At 39.3% G+C, this 17,964-nt stretch overlaps 1 protein-coding gene across 2 annotated transcripts in view; it reads right to left on the bottom strand.

The window, feature by feature from the left end:
* Positions 1-10,078: 10,078 nt before the first annotated feature.
* NRBF2 (nuclear receptor binding factor 2) overlaps positions 10,079-17,964 on the bottom strand; it is a 32,640-nt gene continuing 24,754 nt past the window's right edge. Inside the window, exons 2-4 of one of the 2 annotated variants that reach the window (XM_082674037.1) lie at positions 17,868-17,952; positions 13,393-13,433; positions 10,079-12,062 (exon numbers count right to left, since the gene is read on the bottom strand). In XM_082674037.1, coding sequence (XP_082530163.1) covers positions 11,352-12,062; positions 13,393-13,433; positions 17,868-17,952 — 837 coding nt within the window. In that variant the 3' untranslated portion in view covers positions 10,079-11,351. The remainder of the gene's footprint in view (positions 12,063-13,392; positions 13,434-17,867; positions 17,953-17,964) is intronic. The other variant, XM_082674038.1, reaches the window with a different exon arrangement.

Genomic DNA, 17,964 nt, shown 5'->3' with positions numbered 1-17,964 from the left:
AAGGACTTTATCAAAAATTGGCTAGTCTAAGAGTTCTCCCTCTTGATATGCCTATTACTGGGGGCTTCGTCATCATCAAGGTGACTACCAGCATTTTCTTGTGATACAGTGTCCTCTCCTGGAACACTTCCCTCTTGTCTTTGATTCTTGTAAGCTTTTTAAGCTTTCTTCAGATGTTATAGGTCGTCACAAGTAAGTGCCTCCACTTTCTTGTCCTATGGCCCAGCTAATGAATACAGGCAACGCCAACATTTGTTATTTGTGAATAAATACATTTAGTTGAAAGAGGAACTCATACATTAAAGTCATGATCATGAGAGTATGTGATCATAACAATATCAAATAAGTGCTCTTCGCCACAGAGATGCTGTGGCAGGGAGAGGAGAAGGAGAGAGGGAGGCAGGTGGCAGAGAAGAGCCTGCAGGCAGCCAGCCTGGGTTGAATATGAGTTCTGTTACTTACTGTGTGACCCTGGTAAGCTGCTTTAATTTGGAGTCTTGGCTTTAACAGCTGACTCCCCATTACCAGTTGGTTGCTTGAGGCTCACATAGTCCTACCCTAACCTTACCTTTGAATTTTACTGGAAATATGTAGCCCTCCACTGACACCTGCAGGATGTTGAAGGGATGGCCTTTGCTTATCTATCTATCTGAAAGCACATAGCTTAAAAGAAAAAACTGGTAGCCTAAGTTGTGACCTTGTAAGCTGCTTGGTTTTTATCCTGTTGCTTGTGTCCACCATTTTTTAGTTCCACGTAGGCTGTTATGCCACCCTCTACTCCAGGCAAGGTGCAGCCAGGAATGTGAGCAATTAATTACATTTCACATTAATACTCTACCTGGCACAAGGGTTAATGGGATGGATAATAACTACTTGGCCAGTGGTTTTAAAGGGGGGGCGGGGCTGGTGAGTACGTGCATCTTTTGTAAGATTTTGACTTTTTAATACCATTTTTCCACAAGTGCCTCAACTCATTAAATGGTATGTTTTGCTTAAACGTTTTTGTATATTCCATCGGATTTAATTTTGATGTGAAATTAATTTCAAGCCCATGATACTAATTCTGGAGTAGACCATCTCCTTCTGGTCCCCTAAAGTCTGCCAGGGGCCCGAAGTCTTTGGTGGTTTTCTTCCAAAATGTTTTTGCTTCTCTTGCTGTTGTTTGAGCCACTTTTAAACCATCCTGCAACCCCTATAGAATAGCTGAAGCTAAGGCAGATCAAGCCTGGCAGTGTGGCTTTCAGAGAAAACTCATCTGATGAGAGTATGCTATCTATTGTCTGAATCCCATGCTAGTGAAGGGGTTGGGGGCGGGGGAGTGGAAGAGAGGACCATAATGCTTGCATCAATCATTAAAGACATCCTTTGACTTTTTATAAGGCTGGGGAGCTGTTATTGGTCCAATTTCTGATGGACAAATTCCTCTGACCATTAACTTTGTCCCCTCCATCCGGTTGGCTCAGACGCTCCTCACATATGAAAGCATCTGAATACGTCCATTTCTTCCAGACAGTGAAGTAGTATTAAACGTGTAGAATAATTTGAAAAACTTCAAGATCAAGGAGACTTTATAAAGGAAAACTTGTGCTGAATATTTGGGTCCCTCCTATTAAATTTATTCTAATATCATTTGAACCTGAATATGAATTCCTTTTCCTGATTAATAAATTACTACATGCATGGCAGAATTTCTCTTCCGCCATGCATTTTGGGATTGTAGCACCCATAGAAATCATCGTCTAGTTCTCTGTTACTTCGCTTTGGTAGATAGGGTATGGGTTTAACGTTATCTAGGTAAGAATAGTGAGCTTCAGAAGAAAAGTGTACTCATGTACACATACTATAGATACAGCATGTTCTATTTCTAGATGCCAATCTGTCAAAGCCCAGACCAGATCAGGATTTTCAGCCATAGAAGAGGGGAAAGAAAATGACAATTAAAATCCTACAGCTATTCAGTATACAAAACACAATGAATTGGGGTGTGTAACAAGTAGCCAAGATACAAAGGTATATGCCACCAACCCTGTCACCAACATTCAGACTCAAACCTTTCCAAAGTCCAAAATTTAAGACATTCCTGGCTATCCAATAATTAGGTTAACCTTGATGGTTATGTCTTGAAACCACATAGAAGGTACAGGAACTGAGTACTGTACTGAGTAAAGTACTTTGGTTATCACAGTAATCAGTCTGGCTCTTTGAATGAAAGCAAAGTGACTTTCAAACAAAAATGAAATGTTAGTAAGCTCTGGGTCACTGGCTGCATACAAAGTGGCTTCCCTTTCTTGATTGGGGAAATTTCTACAGCTGACTTAAGCTGTTCAGTCAGTTCTCTGTATATGAGCCAAGCAGCTGCAGCTAAGACTGGAGAATTGTCTGTGTTTTCTGTGCTTTATCTATAAAAAGGATCTCAGCCCTGGGGTCAGTGGTGGGTATTGCAAGGATCTGTGTTGTACGTGTAGGTCAGAGCTGGACTCCATTTTGCAAGGTGGTATATTCTGAGGGACACATTAGGAGTTCAACACTGTTTTCCTGCCCCCTAGATCTTGAATCTAGATTTGACAAGTGAAAGATATGGATAGCTGGGTCAGTGAACAAATGGAAACGAGTAAGTGCAAAATGAGATGGGAACCGACTGCTTTCCCAGGAGAGCTCCTGCGTTCTCTGCCAGCACAGTGAGGATAGTAACGGATTCACAGGTCCTATCAAACTATTGTAGAACACAGTACAAAAAGCAAAGAATCAAAGGTAAGTCATACAGGTTTAGTAAGTGGAAGAAGTTCATGATAAAGGGCATGCAGGGATCACTGCCCCCCGGCCACACGTGCCTCACAGAGCATGAGAGGTATAATACGTGTGGACATTTTAGGATATAATTTATTATGTGTTTGGCACTGGTAATTTGATAAATTATTCCATTAGGAACCTCAGGATTGTGCCATCAATGCTAAAAACTATGTAACAAGTACAGTGGATCACTGCACAACACAGGCTTAGGGGCTCTGACGCCCGCACAGTCGAAAAACCACATATAACATTCTAGTCAGCCCTCTGTATCCAGTTTTGTGTCCAAGGACTCAAGCAATGTGGATCATGTATGTTGTACTATAGAATTTACTGGAAAAAGTCCACGTAAGTAGTCACACAGTTCAAACCCCTGTTCAAGGGTCAACTAAGGTGTAAAACACATGGAAAAGGTGTAATATATATTGCCTGGGGTTAAGGAAGGCTTCAGAGAGGTGGCAGTATTTGTACAATCCTTAAAGGAACAGAAAAAATGGGACAGAACGAACGTTGGGGACATATTAATTTGCCTTCAGCCCTTTTCCATAGACACATTAGCTGTTTGAGACTTCGAACATACTTCCAACAGTGACTTGACAAAATCATTTACTCTTAAACTCTTGTTCTAAAAGAGGAGAGGGGTAGGAGCTGCTTCTGGGACTGCCGTTATAAAAGGTGAAGGATTCGGTTCAACAGAGACCTTCCAGGATATGTTATAGGCAAGGAAGTGTAGTCTCATCTCCCCCGTATTCTGCAGTGAAGAGTAGATTATTTTCATATCAAACACCTGGAGACAGTATGATCACTTGAGGTACTTTTCTTAACTGAAATTTTAGCCAACCTAACATTTATTATGTCCAGTCGTTCCTTTGGAAACTGGTAACCATATGTGGCATATAGGGGAAGTTTTCACCAAAATTTTCTAATAACTATAACTTATTCTTTTTGCAGAAACAAATGTTGAACAACACTTCGTTAGCAAACTTTTTCCAGATAGGGGAAAAGCCAGCCTACAACCTTTTCCAGCCTATAACCTTTTAGGAAAGGAGACAGAATCCCATTATACTTAATTCCTAAAAATCACAGCACTGTGCAAAGTCCAGTAAAACCCACGGGACTTAAAGCTGGGGGGGAAATGGGATTTGCGCATAACATTGAAAACCTTTATCAGAAACATTTTTTAAAAGGCGGTAGTGGTTTGACATAGGTTAAATATTTAAGAAACAGATTACAAGTGTGGCACTTTACCTTGACGAAGACTGGAGGTTTGCTTTGGAAGTGGGCGTCCGAAGGGTTGCAGCTTGTGACTGAGATATTGTGAAGTGGTGGAAGGAGGGTTATCTGAAATTAGAGGGAAAGCTGTAACACCAGATCTGGATGGGTATGGCTTAATACCACCGGGATAGTTCAGCTGCCATACTTAAGTTTTCTCTGCAGTCAAAATTGCCTCTTAGGCAAACATAAAGTTCACATTACACTCAAATTGTTCCCTATATATTAATCATGCTGGGGTATATCTGCATTTTCGAAACAGCTGAACTGACTGTACAACAAAAGACTATTCAGATCAAAGCTTTCTAAAGCCAATGAACCCACAGGATTTCAGAAAGTTCTAGGACTAGTATTAAAAAGTTGGAACATCCGTTTAATTGGTTATCAATGACTTAGTTATCCTGTCACACACCCTCCCAGAGGAGAAATGAAAGTAGAAATTAAGCCCATTTAAATTGAGCCTGGTGACAAATGATTATGTATTCTAAAAGAAATGTACAAGCTCCAGAAATTGTACAGTCATGGGAAATTGCTGTTCATCCTGGTTACTGGGTCTTTGAGGCACTACATAGGACATACCGATGTACTGTACTCTGCTTTCACGTATGCTACCTGAGTTAGGGAGTCCACATTTTGGTCTCAGCATTCCATTCACATCTTTCCAACCATTAGCAGTTCCACTACTGTCAACTAAACACTGGGGAGAAGGGTTTATTAAAAGTTAGGGATGACCACTGAGTCACCCTGAAACTGATTTTTAAAACCTCAGGAATTTAAAAAATTGCTTCATCTATTTTTTCCTGATTTATCAAGATAGGTGAGTACCAACAGTATAAAGAACTGAGGGTAAAAGCGGGTGACCACTCTATTGGTTTACCTCCCACAAATCTTTATGCGTTTTTCCACTTTACGGAGCATAGATCACGTGTTATATAAAAACTGGTATTATGTTAGTTGGGAAAAAAATTTCATTGTAACATTTAAACTAAATATTTCTAATAGCTTTATAATCCCACAAACAGATTTATTATCGCATAACCATGGAATGGCAATGCTGTTTTTCAGCTGGGCGGAAAAATTGAGCCATTGAGCCAAAGTCCAAATCGCTGTCTTGAGTTGTGATCCCATTCATTCTCTTGCCAGTTTTGCAGTAAATGAGTTATGTTTAAAAATTTAAACAAATTCCTCGAGTACTATATTCAACCTTAAAGACCAAAGAAAGCAAAGGTCCTTCTAGAATTTACCACAATACTCAAAAGTGTTGGGTATTTAAATAAATGAAAATTGGTTTGTGACCTTACTGCTGCCTCTACAGAACTTTTAGTTTTTAACTCTTGAAACTAAGGAATTTTGTGGTAGTGGTTAGCATCTGTTTCAAATACCTGGGCCCCTCCCTGGACAGCCATTTCCTCATAAGAACAGGGAAATAATCTGATCTAAAGCCAATAAAACAACCTACTGGTGGCAACAGAGGCCCTGGGACTTCATTATACTCTCAGTACTGAGACTTCTTTAGAGAATTAACTTCCAGGGAAGATAGGCCTGAAAGTCATCTGGTTCCTCAAATCAAGAATCCCCTTTCTCAGACCACAACCTCCCTTTCTTCTTTCTAGAAGCTATCTTTTACCTCTGGGAACCCCCAATGAGGCAGGCATTAGTCCCTCAATCCTACCCTACTCACTAATCACCTAAACTTATTGTATCCTTTGTCTTCCTGGACTCTGTTAACCTTCAAGATATTTGTATCTTGACTCCTTCACCTCTTTTCCTTTTGACATACCCAGAAAACACTACCCTTTTTTCCCCAATTTAATGTCTACCATAGAGAAACAAACGAAGGACCACAAAAACTGGCCCCAGCCTGACCAAGACTTTTTTGGCTACTGAGCCAAATATTTTCCATTCCTCAAGACTGGGGCCTGACCCTGGCCCCCTCACTTTCAGGAAATGGGGGGAAGGACAATCCATATGCACCTCCCCCAAATCTCCTCATGTGTGTCTTGCCATGATCTGATTCTGACCAAGCTTACTCAGTTCTTCCTCCCCATTTCTGACTCCATGCCTTTGTTCTTTACCTAGGAAGCCATTTCCCCATCCTCTGACCACATCACTACTTTCATGAAGGCTACGCTACTTATTTTATAGTTTTAGTGGCAGAAGGAAAGATGGATATTTATTATCTGGTGCCTGTATTTCAGATGACACTGATTTAAATATTTTTGCCTATACATAGCTATAAAACCACTCTTGACTATGAGAGTATTTACTGAGAATATTTACTAGAGACCAACTAAGGATTTTTAAACTGCAGCCCACCACAAACTCCTTCAAGTGAACAAGAACCAGAAAGTTTCTCACCGTCCACTAGATGGCACTGTTGGTCTGCGGTGACTCTTAGAAGGACAGGCTTCCAACTGGAACAAAATAGACAAATTCTTAAAACAGTCATGCCACTTACTCTGGCAGAGGTCTCCAATTAGGCTACACTGGGATTATGACAAAATATGATAAAGATCACTGTCTAGAATGATTCGATAAATAACAGCTATTATTACTAGACTCTTCAAATAGGTTATAAACACCCTATAGCAGACTGCCTTACACTTTTTTTTTTTTTTTAGTATTCTTTTAAAACAACAAAACTTTAATCACAACTCCACAGATGAAAAGGGATAACACAGAAAATGGACATTAGGGTTTTCTGCAAGTGCTTGTAAGGACAAGCTCAACTTTCATCAGGTGGTCTCCAACTTCTCCTTGGGAAGAAGAGTAGCTGGGGTGCAGTGGTATAGTATGCACCTGAAGAGAAATCTGAAGGACTAGGCCCCTTGGCCACAGTAGGAAAACTAGACAACTCAACTGGGCCAGTGTGGCCCAATAGAAACAGCACAGGACTGCTAGTCAGACCTCTCTTCTCTTGGCTCTGCTCCCAATCTGGTATAAAACTTCATGTAACTTCTAACCTTCTGGGCCTCAATTTCTTTTTTTTTTTTTTTTAATAAAATAATAGGTTTAAATTAAAGGTCCTAAGAATTATAGCATCCAAAACATATCAAAACAAAAAGTTACCAGCCAAAGCAATCTTGAGAAAAAAGAACAAAGCTGGAGGTATCATGCACCCTGACTTCTGGACTACACTACAAAAAACTACAGTAATTGAAACAGTATGGTACTGGCACAAAAACAGACGCAGAGATCAATGCAACAAACTAGCTCAGAAATCAACCCATACACATATGGTACTGGCACAAAAACAGACAGAGATCAATGCAACAAAATAGCTCAGAAATCAACCCATACACATATGGCCAATTAATCTACAACAAAGGAGCAAGAATATACAGTGGAGAAAAGACAGTCTCTTCATTAAGTGGTGCTGGGAAAACTGGACAGCTACATGCAAAAGAATGAAATTAGAACATTTTCTCACACCATGTAAAAAAACTCAAAAGACCTAAATGTAAGACCAGAAGTCATAAAATTTCTAGAAGAAAACAGGCAGAAAACACTCTTCGACATAAATCATAGCAACCGTTTTTTTTTTTTTTGGATGTCTCCTCAGGCAAAGGAAACAAAAAGCAAAAGGAAACAAATGAGACCTAATTGAATTTAAAAGCTTTTGCACAGCAAAGGAAACCACTGACACAACAAAAAGACAACCTACTGAATGGGAGAAAATACTTGCAAATGTTATGACCAATTAGGATTATTAATATCTGAAATATATAAACAGCTCAATATTTTTTTTTGTTTGTTTGTTTTTTTCTTTCTGTGGTACGCGGGCCTCTCACTGCTGTAGCCTCTCCCGTTGCGGCCATGGCTCATGGGCCCAGCCGCTCCGCGGCATGTGGGATCCTCCCGGACCGGGGCACGAACCCATGTCCCCTGCATCGGCAGGTGGACTCTCAACCACTGTGCCACCAGGGAAGCCCAACAGCTCAATATTTTAAAAAAAAAAAGGGATTGAAGACCTGAATGGACATTTTTCTAAAGAAGACAGATGAACTTCCCTGGTGGCGCAGTGGTTAAGAATCCACCTGCCAATGCAGGGAACACGGGTTCGATCCCTGGTCTGGGAAGATCCCACATGCCGTGGAGCAACTAAGCCCATGCACCACAACTACTGAGCCTGAGCCCGAGTGCTGCAACTACTGAAGCCCATGCACCTAGAGCCTGTGCTCCAGAATAAGAGAAGCCACTGCAATGAGAAGCCTGCGCACAACAAAGACCCAATGCAGACAAAAAATAAATTAAAAAAAATAAAAATAAGACATATGGCTGACACATGAAAAGATGTTCAACACTGCTATTCAGAGAAATGCAAATCAAAACCAAATGTCACCTCATGCCTATCAGAATGGCTATAAAATGGAATATTACTCAGCCATAAAAAAGTAAATTTTCTGCCATTTGCACTAATATGGATGGACCAGTAGGGTACTATGCTTGGTGAAATACATCAGAGAAAGACAAATACTGTATGTTACCGCTTAAAAAAAAAAAAATGAATATAACAAAACTGAAACAGACTCACAGATACAGAGAACAGACTACTGGTTACCACTGGGGAGAGGGAAGTGGGGAGGGGCAAGATAGGGACAGGGGATTAAGAGGTACAAACTACTATGAATAAAATAAGCTACAATGATATATTGTACAGCACAGGGAATACAGCCATTATTTTATAATAACTTTAAATGGAGTATAATCTATAAAAATGTCAATTACTATATTTATTGTACACACGAAACTAATACTGTACATCAACTACACTTCAATTAAAAGAACAAAAAAGTGCTTAGAAAGTGTTAAAAGCTGAAAGATAATGTATTTAACATTTTGAATTGACTTACCTAGAGACAAAATATTTGCATTGTTTCAATAACCCTGTGTTAAAACACTAGGGATAGACAAGGGCTTGAAGAACTATTTTGAAAATATCTTCTTATTCCCCCTTAAGCATGGTTTCCAAAGTATGGATTTACATGTGGTTACCATGGCAGTATAGCTAAAACTGTTACTACATACTAATTTTCTGAAAGAAATGTTTGTTTTGTCAACATTCTGTGAAAAGGTAAAAGAACTCAGGACTATGCTTTCTAATGCCCAAATAGTTTATCTGGGTTCAAAAGCAAGAGGCCATCACGGAGTAAGGAAGGACAAGAGTCTACTCCCCTTCCAGTACATGCATCATTCACTTTGCTTTAGCGGAAGCAAGCTTTCCTTTAAACCCCTTTCAGGGCCTTAAGCTAGACAGAGAAGAGAGGAGAACATCTTAAAAACAAACCTCAGCTAGGAGATGAGGCATGTGCCCTGTGGAACAATTAAACACGTGTTTTTGTTTTAAGGACCTACTCCATGGAGACACTGCTAGGCTGCTGCAAATGTACCAAGTCATCTGGCCAAAAGGCACATACATTCTATTGACAGACTCAAATCCAAAACCTAAAAACAAGATCAAACAAGAGGACTAAAGAGTGTGAATAAAAGCTTCAAAGACAATTGAAAAGTAAAATTAGTCCATTTAACATGAATTTAGCTAGTGGAAATGCATAGAACAGGGTCCTGCAAAATACATGTCAAACTGCTAAAACTAACGAGAGGGAAGGGGGAGGGGAGACAGCAGAGGAAGAACGGGAGGGTGCCTTACAAAGTGTTCATGGCAAAACATAACAAAGCTCATTTTTAAAAGTGAAATGGCTATGCTAATAATAGTTTATTATTGGCACAATCTTTCAAATCTCAAGTTTCATAAGGAAGGTTAGGCAAGCAAAGTATTCTCAGAGTCTAGGGTACTACAACACTGAGATGAACAATTAACAGAGATTAGAACTCTTATGATATTTTAAGAAACTAGTTTAATTTGGGTTTCATCTGCACCAAGATGAGATACAGGAAAAAAGTGACTTCTGCATGGTCATCCATCTCATCGTACTTCTGCTAGTTTCATCACTAGATGTGTGAGCCCAACCCTACCCCCTCAACCCAATTGTCCCCGATTCCCTCAGGACAGGCGGTATGCTGTTCGTCCATATTTTTGCCTCCCCCACAATAAACTAAGTCTACGCTTTAAACACACCGAGTGGCTTATACCAAAAGTTTCACTTAGGTCTTCGCCTTCCCCTTCCCCTCCTGGAACATCACTGGACTCTGCATAGAGGAGAGTGTTCATGTAGTGCTTTGCAGCCTCTGCTCTGAAAAGCGGGCACGTGCCCCAGAATGGCCGCTGCCGGCCAGCCCGAGCCTTTCCGTGTGTGTCAGCCCAAGGAGGCTGGGAACACATTTAAACCTCACGAGCTCCCTTGTTCTCTTCCACCTTGGTTGCAGGGGTAACTGACTACAAAACGCTGAAAAAAACCTTTAACATACCAAAGTAATCTGACAGAATGTCTTCAAATTCATATTCAAAACTTCCAACACAGAAGCCGTACAAAACTTGCTCTTTATCTACCAACCACATTCAACGAAGGTATAAAATACAATTACTTTATTGATTTCTTACAATCAATACTGCCAACCAGCATTACTTCCACTCATGCATCATTAAAAACAAAAGGATATTTCCTTGGTATTTTCAAATGATGCATTATACAATAAACAAAAAAAGTTAGAACTTAAAATGCACCCTGATTAATTATGTAAACTGGTAATTTTTTAAAAAAGCATAACTAATAATTTGGTTCCTTTCTTCATAAAATGGAAATTTAAGTATTTCTCCTGATAGTCTTGAGGTTATCATTAACGTTACGAGTAGTGCAAAGTGTGGCACACAGTTTCTTCTAGAAAGGTGTGTCTTACACACCTTATTAAACAAAGGAAATGTGCATAACAAGATGCATACAGTCAATGCATGAATAGAAAGCATGTTTCAAATACAAGGTAGCCCCTCAGGCAACCATTATTATTTAGGTTTTGCATTATCATTTATGGCATTATAGATTAATTACACATAACATACTTTTATACATTTTAACCCTGAAGAAAAATAATTGTTGCTTGAAAAAAATTATTCCAGGTAGCCATTTGGTTTGTATCAGGAGAAAGTGAACCTCCAAGAGTTTAGTATCTGCCAAGTCTGGAATCATTAGCTCGAGTCAGTAAATCCGATGCGCGATATACTTCACAGTGACTGTTTCCGAGTCTTGTCAATGCCTCTTCTCCGCAGGACGCTGGATTCAGCATCTCCGGGACACCCTTGCATGTGGTTTTCCCTTTTTTTTTTTTTTTTTTTGCTGGATTAACTGTATTACCGTATTATTTCCTCTTTTTCACCTCTTCTATGGCCTTCCATTTTAATTATTCATAAGTCCTTTCAGAATATCTTCAGAGAGTTCCATGAGGGGAAGTTCTGGAGATGGAAAATCCAAGGGAGGAAGATTGGGTATTGGAATATCCTTGGCTTTCCCAGTATTTGATGCAAACCTCTGCCAGGTTGAAGAGGCTGTAGCAGTTTCTGCATGTGGTGGCAAGCTCCATAACTCTGACTTTTCTACAAAATCAGCATCTACATCAAGCTCCTTTTCTATCGGGCCTTTTAGAAGTCTGGCCTTTTCAGCCTTTAGCTGTTTATTTTCTCTCCTTAATCTTTCATTCTCAGCCACAAGGAATTCCACATGCCTCTTCAAATCTGCAATTTTGGTTGCCTGCTCCTCTATAATTGTTTTATCATCTTTTGGGGCTTTGCTTCCAATGCACAGCTCTGTTGGCTCGCTCTTCTGCTGAAGTAAAAATAGTAGTGTGTCTGGATCCCTGTCAAAGACCCCCTGAATTTCAGGCAAGTGTTTCTCTGTGGAAGGGCTATAATTCTGAGAGAGTAGGGGGCTCTGGCTGTCTGCGTCCTCAGCAGAGGGTCTGTGAGATGCCTGTAGCTGGGCAGCGGCATCCTTGTCTGTGCTCTGCTGGGCTTTCAATCTTTCCTCCCGCTTTGCCCTCTTCCATCTCTCCTGGATGAGGAGAAGCTGTTTCATGTGACTATCCCTTTGCAGTTCCAGTGATAAATGAGCCTATTACACAGAAGGAAAGGTACAATTTTAACATTTTAAGTCGCTTCAGTAATGTCTGGTAAATACTATTTCAGTATCTTCTTTTCTGAATAACCCAATAGCACTTAAAATTTTTTATTTATACTGTTTGCAATTCAACAGAACCTCAAACACTTTTCAAAGTAACTAAATCTTTCTAGGTAAGTTAACATTTTCATTCATAAACAAAATACCATTCAAGAAGTCAGAAGAAGTCCTATTCCAGTTCCAATCGACATGATGAATCAGACCATTTTTGAATGTGCCTTTCCCACCTGCAATGCTATTTGTACTCAGCTTAAAATCAGAAAACTTTCCTATTTAGACTTTAATTCTACAACTAGCTAAAGTCTCGACGCAGGTCTACATTACATGGCTAACACAAGCAGTTCTGGACAGTCAAAGGGAAGTGCACAGAATGGAACACAACTTTTAAGCTCTCTTCGTTCAGTCTGAGGAACTGGTATGTTTTCCCTGCCACTGATATCCCCTCAGATCTCCTTAATTCAATTAAACAAACATTTACCAAGTAACTCCTGTGGACCTGCCACTTTTATAATCAGGAAATCACCTTTGGATAAAGATGTAGCTTTGTGTAAAGGTATTTTAAAAACCTAGGCAGGCCCTCCCCAGACACAGAAGACAATTTAAAGCCATTGGTGAAACAAATTTAAAAGTACCAGAACTGCTTAGGAATTCAGGAAAAGACAGGTCTGGATTTAAATTATTTTTGACAAGCAAAGGCAAGGCCAACTGGTTTCCCCTGGGCCAGGCCTGCTTACTTACTGTGAGCTCATGGTCAAATGAGCTAATGATCAGGAAAGGTACTAACAGGTCTCTAAAGGACACGCCTGGCAATCTAAGGTCTGTGAGAAACCCCTAGAAAAAAGGACAGCAGTTTCTGCATGCCATCAACAGCAGTTCACTTAGTTTTATTTTTTATTTTATACTTGAGTATAGTTGATTGACAAAGTTGAGTTAGTCTCAGGTGGATAGCAAAGTGATTCAGTTATACATGAATCTATCCTTTTTCAGATTCTTTTCCCATTTAGATTATTACAGAGTACTGAGTTCCCTGTGCTATACAGTAGGTTTTTGTTGATTATCTATTTTATATATGTATAATATGTATATGTTAATCCCAACAGTTCATTTAGTTTTAATTTCCTTTCTGAAGTACTCATCTCTTCCCTATTTTATGTATTTCTGACTGCAGTGTTTTGGGAGGAGCACAGTGCTTTATTTTATACACAATTCAAGTCTCCACAAGAAAATCCTTCTAACCCTTGTTGAAAATATTGAAGTGTCTTACCTGCTCAGACTGTGTCAGCTTCATAGCTTCAGAAAGATACGCTGGTTAAAAAAAAAGAGAGAGACACATTATGTGTCGTCATTTTGTTATTAAAACGTCAAACAAAGAGTTTTAATACTCCTCATATGACAAAGAGAACTGGTCTTAGAAGCAATTCTGCTACATAGTTATCCTATTCCCGAAAAGGATTTTTAAAAAAAAGGATTCTTAACTTCTCCATAAAAAATATCAGTGGTAATCAAATGTACATATTCCATACACCTTGGAGGGGCTGGTTCTTTTACATCAATGTAGATTTCACAGTTAAGGAATAAAGATGGCATAATCAGAAAAATAGAATTAGGTAGGATTAAAATTAAACAAGAACCTATCAAAATCCTATTACTCAAATTATGCTCACAAAAATATCAAGATATTGACTATCAATGACTTTTTACCCACATGAATACCTAAACTATCATTTTGATCTCCTATAGAACTACTTTTATTGAATTGTTTCTGAGCTATACTATCAGCCTACTGTGAATCTGGTGTAGTTAAAAGCCCAAAGAACTCATTGACATATTTATAATAAGTAGCTGCAGGCAGTATTAGGACATTTATGAAAATGTCACTGTAAAAATCCATAACTTTCCTCTCTAAGCTGACTGCTAGAACGCTGAAGGCCATGTTCCCCTTCAAGAACCCATGATGCATTTTGTGAACTACCAGTCCTCCCCCATTTTATCTTTCTATGGATTTTATATTTTGTTGTATTCCTCTGTAAGCCCTTTTATATCTTGCTGGAACAAGATAGGGTATAAATAACAAGTATTATTAATAATAGGTCATGTCCAATTAATCCCCATTTTTTTATCTCTTGCTCACTATAAACTTTTTGGCATCTCTCATACATTAACTTCCTTCTTGCTTTTTCTCCAATACTACAGGCACTGCTTTCTGTCTAATCTTAATCCAAATATTTTAATGATTTCCTGAGTTCATCACTTAGAACTGTTGTCTGCCAGGTTCTATCACAGTCTTCAAGACAGACTAATTGGATGCTCCCTCCACATCAGAAAACAGAGTTGGTTATATGGCCTATGCTCCAGCCATACCTACATTTTCCCCTCAACTTTTTGTCTTATTAAGTCTGTATAACTGCATACAGACGACTTCTTTTCCTTTTGTTCATGTGTAAGTCTGTTGAGACATTCTATCTCTTACTGTGATTGTGTGGATTTCCCCAGACATCCCTCCCATTATTCTGTGTACATTTGCCTCCCTGTCTGAAATACAGTTTGCTTTAAATCCAGTTTCTTAACACACAGAACAGTTTCACAAAACCAAGCTTAACCCAAATGCAGTGCCTCCCTTTGTAGAACCTTGAAACTATAACATGACAGAAGAAGATACCCAAGGACACTGAGTTCCCAAAGCTCAGAGAATTCAAAAAGAGTCACACTGTCATTTAAATTATTTCCCAATCTTAAAATCTGGGTCTTAAAAGAAAAGTTATTTTAAAAGAAAAAAAAATTTTTAATCTGACTGCATGGTAATGAGTTTACCCCAGAGCCACAACAGGAACAAATGCCCAAGACAGAAATGTAGGCAGGGAATACTTATCTCAGAAATATTTAGCAATGTGGTTAAACTGTTTTCTTCAATTATGATACAAGGCTAATATCTGAAGTAAATACTAAGTAAATGATGAAGAAAAGGAATTAAGAAAATCTGAAGAATCTATCACTTCTTAAAATAATAACATTTACTATCAAATACATATAAACAATGTACTCTGAGGTCTGCTCATCTTCTGAAAAGTTCATTTTGAGTTCTAAGCATTGTTAATGCCTATGATTAACTTCCCATTTAAGCTTTTGCTCTTTTTCCTGTCTGTGAAAGAAACGAAATCCACTTAGAAACTGGATTGCATTAAGACTGGTAAGGGAGGACTTCCCTGGTGGTGCAGTGGTTAAGAATCCGCCTGCCAATGCAGGGGACACGGGTTCAAGTCTTGGTCCAGGAGGATCCCACATGCCACAGAGCAGCTAAGCCCGTGCGCCACAGCTACTGAGCCCGAGCGCCACAACTACTGAAGCCCACGTGCCTAGAGCCCATGCTCCGCAACAAGAGAAGCCACCGCGATGAGAAGCCCACGCACTGCAACAAAGAGTAGCCCCCATTCGCTGCAATTAGAGAAAGCCCGTGTGCAGCAACAAAGACCCAACGTAGCCAAAAATAAAATAAATTTATTTAAAAAAAAAAAGACTGATAAGGGAGAGTTACAGAAAACCAGTTACAGCTGCTAATCAAGGGTTTAAAGCAATAGGGTTTAAAGCAATAATGCTGAATTCTTGGTAGTTTATGGCTTAACTTTTTTTCAATATAGAGCGGTAAAAATGCGTACACCTCCTTCCCACCTCCTGCCAGATGCAGACAGCTTTCTCCTTCTGGGTTGGGTGTCTCAGTTTATCAAGTAACCTCTTTATTTCTACATATTTACAAAACACTATCAGAACACTACAAAGTGTAGAGGATATGAGTCCTTAGCTGTGTAGTCTCGGGTAAACTGTCTCAGAATCTCCTCTGATCTTGAACAGAGGCCCCTTATTTTGCCCTTAAATTCTCTCATTTCAGGCTTTCATCCCACCAGTCTTTCTCAGATGATGACTTTTCCCTGTTTTGTCTCTAAAATGATTTCCAAATACTAAGTTCCTTCCTCTCAGGATACATTTACATCCATACCTCCCAAAACACCTCTGTTCGAGCCCTAGATGTAAGTCAATTTAGAAAACACTGAGCTCATTCTAACCACATTAATTTTCTAACTAGCACTACATTCACAACTCTACTCTGAAACACAACACAAGGTTATTTTTAACCAAGTCTAAACTCCAAATCAACTCCGCTGGGTGGGATTAACTAATCACACTTAAAGTTGTATCTCCATAATTAGAGCTAATGGGATCCAACAGACTGCCTTTATCTTTTCTTTAGATACAGAGAAAGGGAGAGAAGAATTTAAAAGCCCAACATTAATTTTAAGTCTTCAAATAAAGACAGGGATGCAGGCTAGGAATGAAAGAAACTTCTCTCTCTTTTATGTATTCAGAATATCCTACCAATCCAGAGACACTGCTTTGGGAAAGCAAATGTTCTCCTTACTTGCTGCAAGTAATAAATCCTTCCTTCTCGGCGAGGGGCGGGGGCAGAGTATCCTACCAATCAACACACAACCTAATGCTGATCAGTCTGTTATTTATGTGTAACCATGACCACTCTGGATTATTTAACTAAATGTAGCATTTCACTGCAGCATTCATGTTTTTTTTAAAAATAGTATAGTACACTTTTTTTTTATAGTGACTACAAATTTAACAATTTGATTCATAACAAAATGTGGCTTATGAAAGATTTAAAGAGCACTAGCTGCCAAGTTTAATGCTGTCTAAAGCTCCCATAAAATTCACCATAAAATCCACAGAGATTTATGGGATATATACAATGCATTCAGCCCTACAGCTGAAGGGGTACACTTCAGTAGCAAAACTAACTCTTCAAAAATAAGACATGAAATTTTCTCTGAAAATTACTGACTTGTAGGCAAAAATCACTGACACAGAAGGACTTATCAGGAGGGGCAGCCTCTGCCAGGAAAAAGCAGGACTTGGATCATGGTACTGGCCTAGAGGGGAGGAAAGCGCCTTCCTCCAGCGGAAAGAGTACGGGGCTCGCTCTAAGACAGGCAGCCACTCCACTGTAGGATGAAGCACCCCCGCCCCGAAGCTTTTAGGCTACTCAGCTAACAGAAACCAGTCTGTACAAACAGACCCTGAAGATCTATTTCTGAGTTCAACATATGCTAGCTTGTATGACTGGGATAAAATTAGGTGTTTGGTAAGAATCCAGTAATTCTAAACTTCATACCTAAAAGAAGGTCATCAGCAGCATGGTACTATAGGCATGAATGTATAGACGAAACATTCAGAAGGGAAGCTAAAGAAAGGCCACAGGAAAGAGTTTCAATGGATTTTGTATTATCAGCATCTTAGAAAACAGAAACTCAGTGAAAATTAATGGCTGGAATTAAATTAGTTATTACTTTCAAAACCCAGAAAAGCTAAATATTTGAAATCCAGACTCCTTCTCTATAACAACTAAGATGAACTGACAGACACTTCTTGGAATCACTTCTGTCTTTGGGGATCTTCAGGCTCAGGAAGCTGTGTCCAGGAATCATTTATGAATACGGCATATGCAATCTTCTTGATTTAGAAAGACTGGGTTAGGAGGAGCTGGAAAATCTAACACACTCACTTGAAAAATAATCCAAGCTGTGTTCCAGTGGGTCAGTAGTATCAACCTGGTACATGCAGGGCAGCAACACATCATTACTCTTGTGACTTTCATTCTAAATAACGTGTTGAGAGATACTGGAAAAAAGAAACTGCCCTGCAGTTTTAGACTCAGTATTTCTTAAAAAGAATACTCACCTGCAGCCTTTTTGTGACAAGAAATAGCCTCTTCGTATTTCCCTGCAGCTACTAAACGATCTGCTCGTCTGCTCTGTTGATGAGCCTAGAAGACAAA

Source organism: Grampus griseus (assembly GCF_964374135.1).
Source record: "Grampus griseus genome assembly, chromosome: 16".
NCBI lineage: Eukaryota > Metazoa > Chordata > Mammalia > Artiodactyla > Delphinidae > Grampus > Grampus griseus.
Note: the sequence above shows the minus strand (reverse complement) of the source record. Positions and strands in the feature narration are given on the sequence as shown.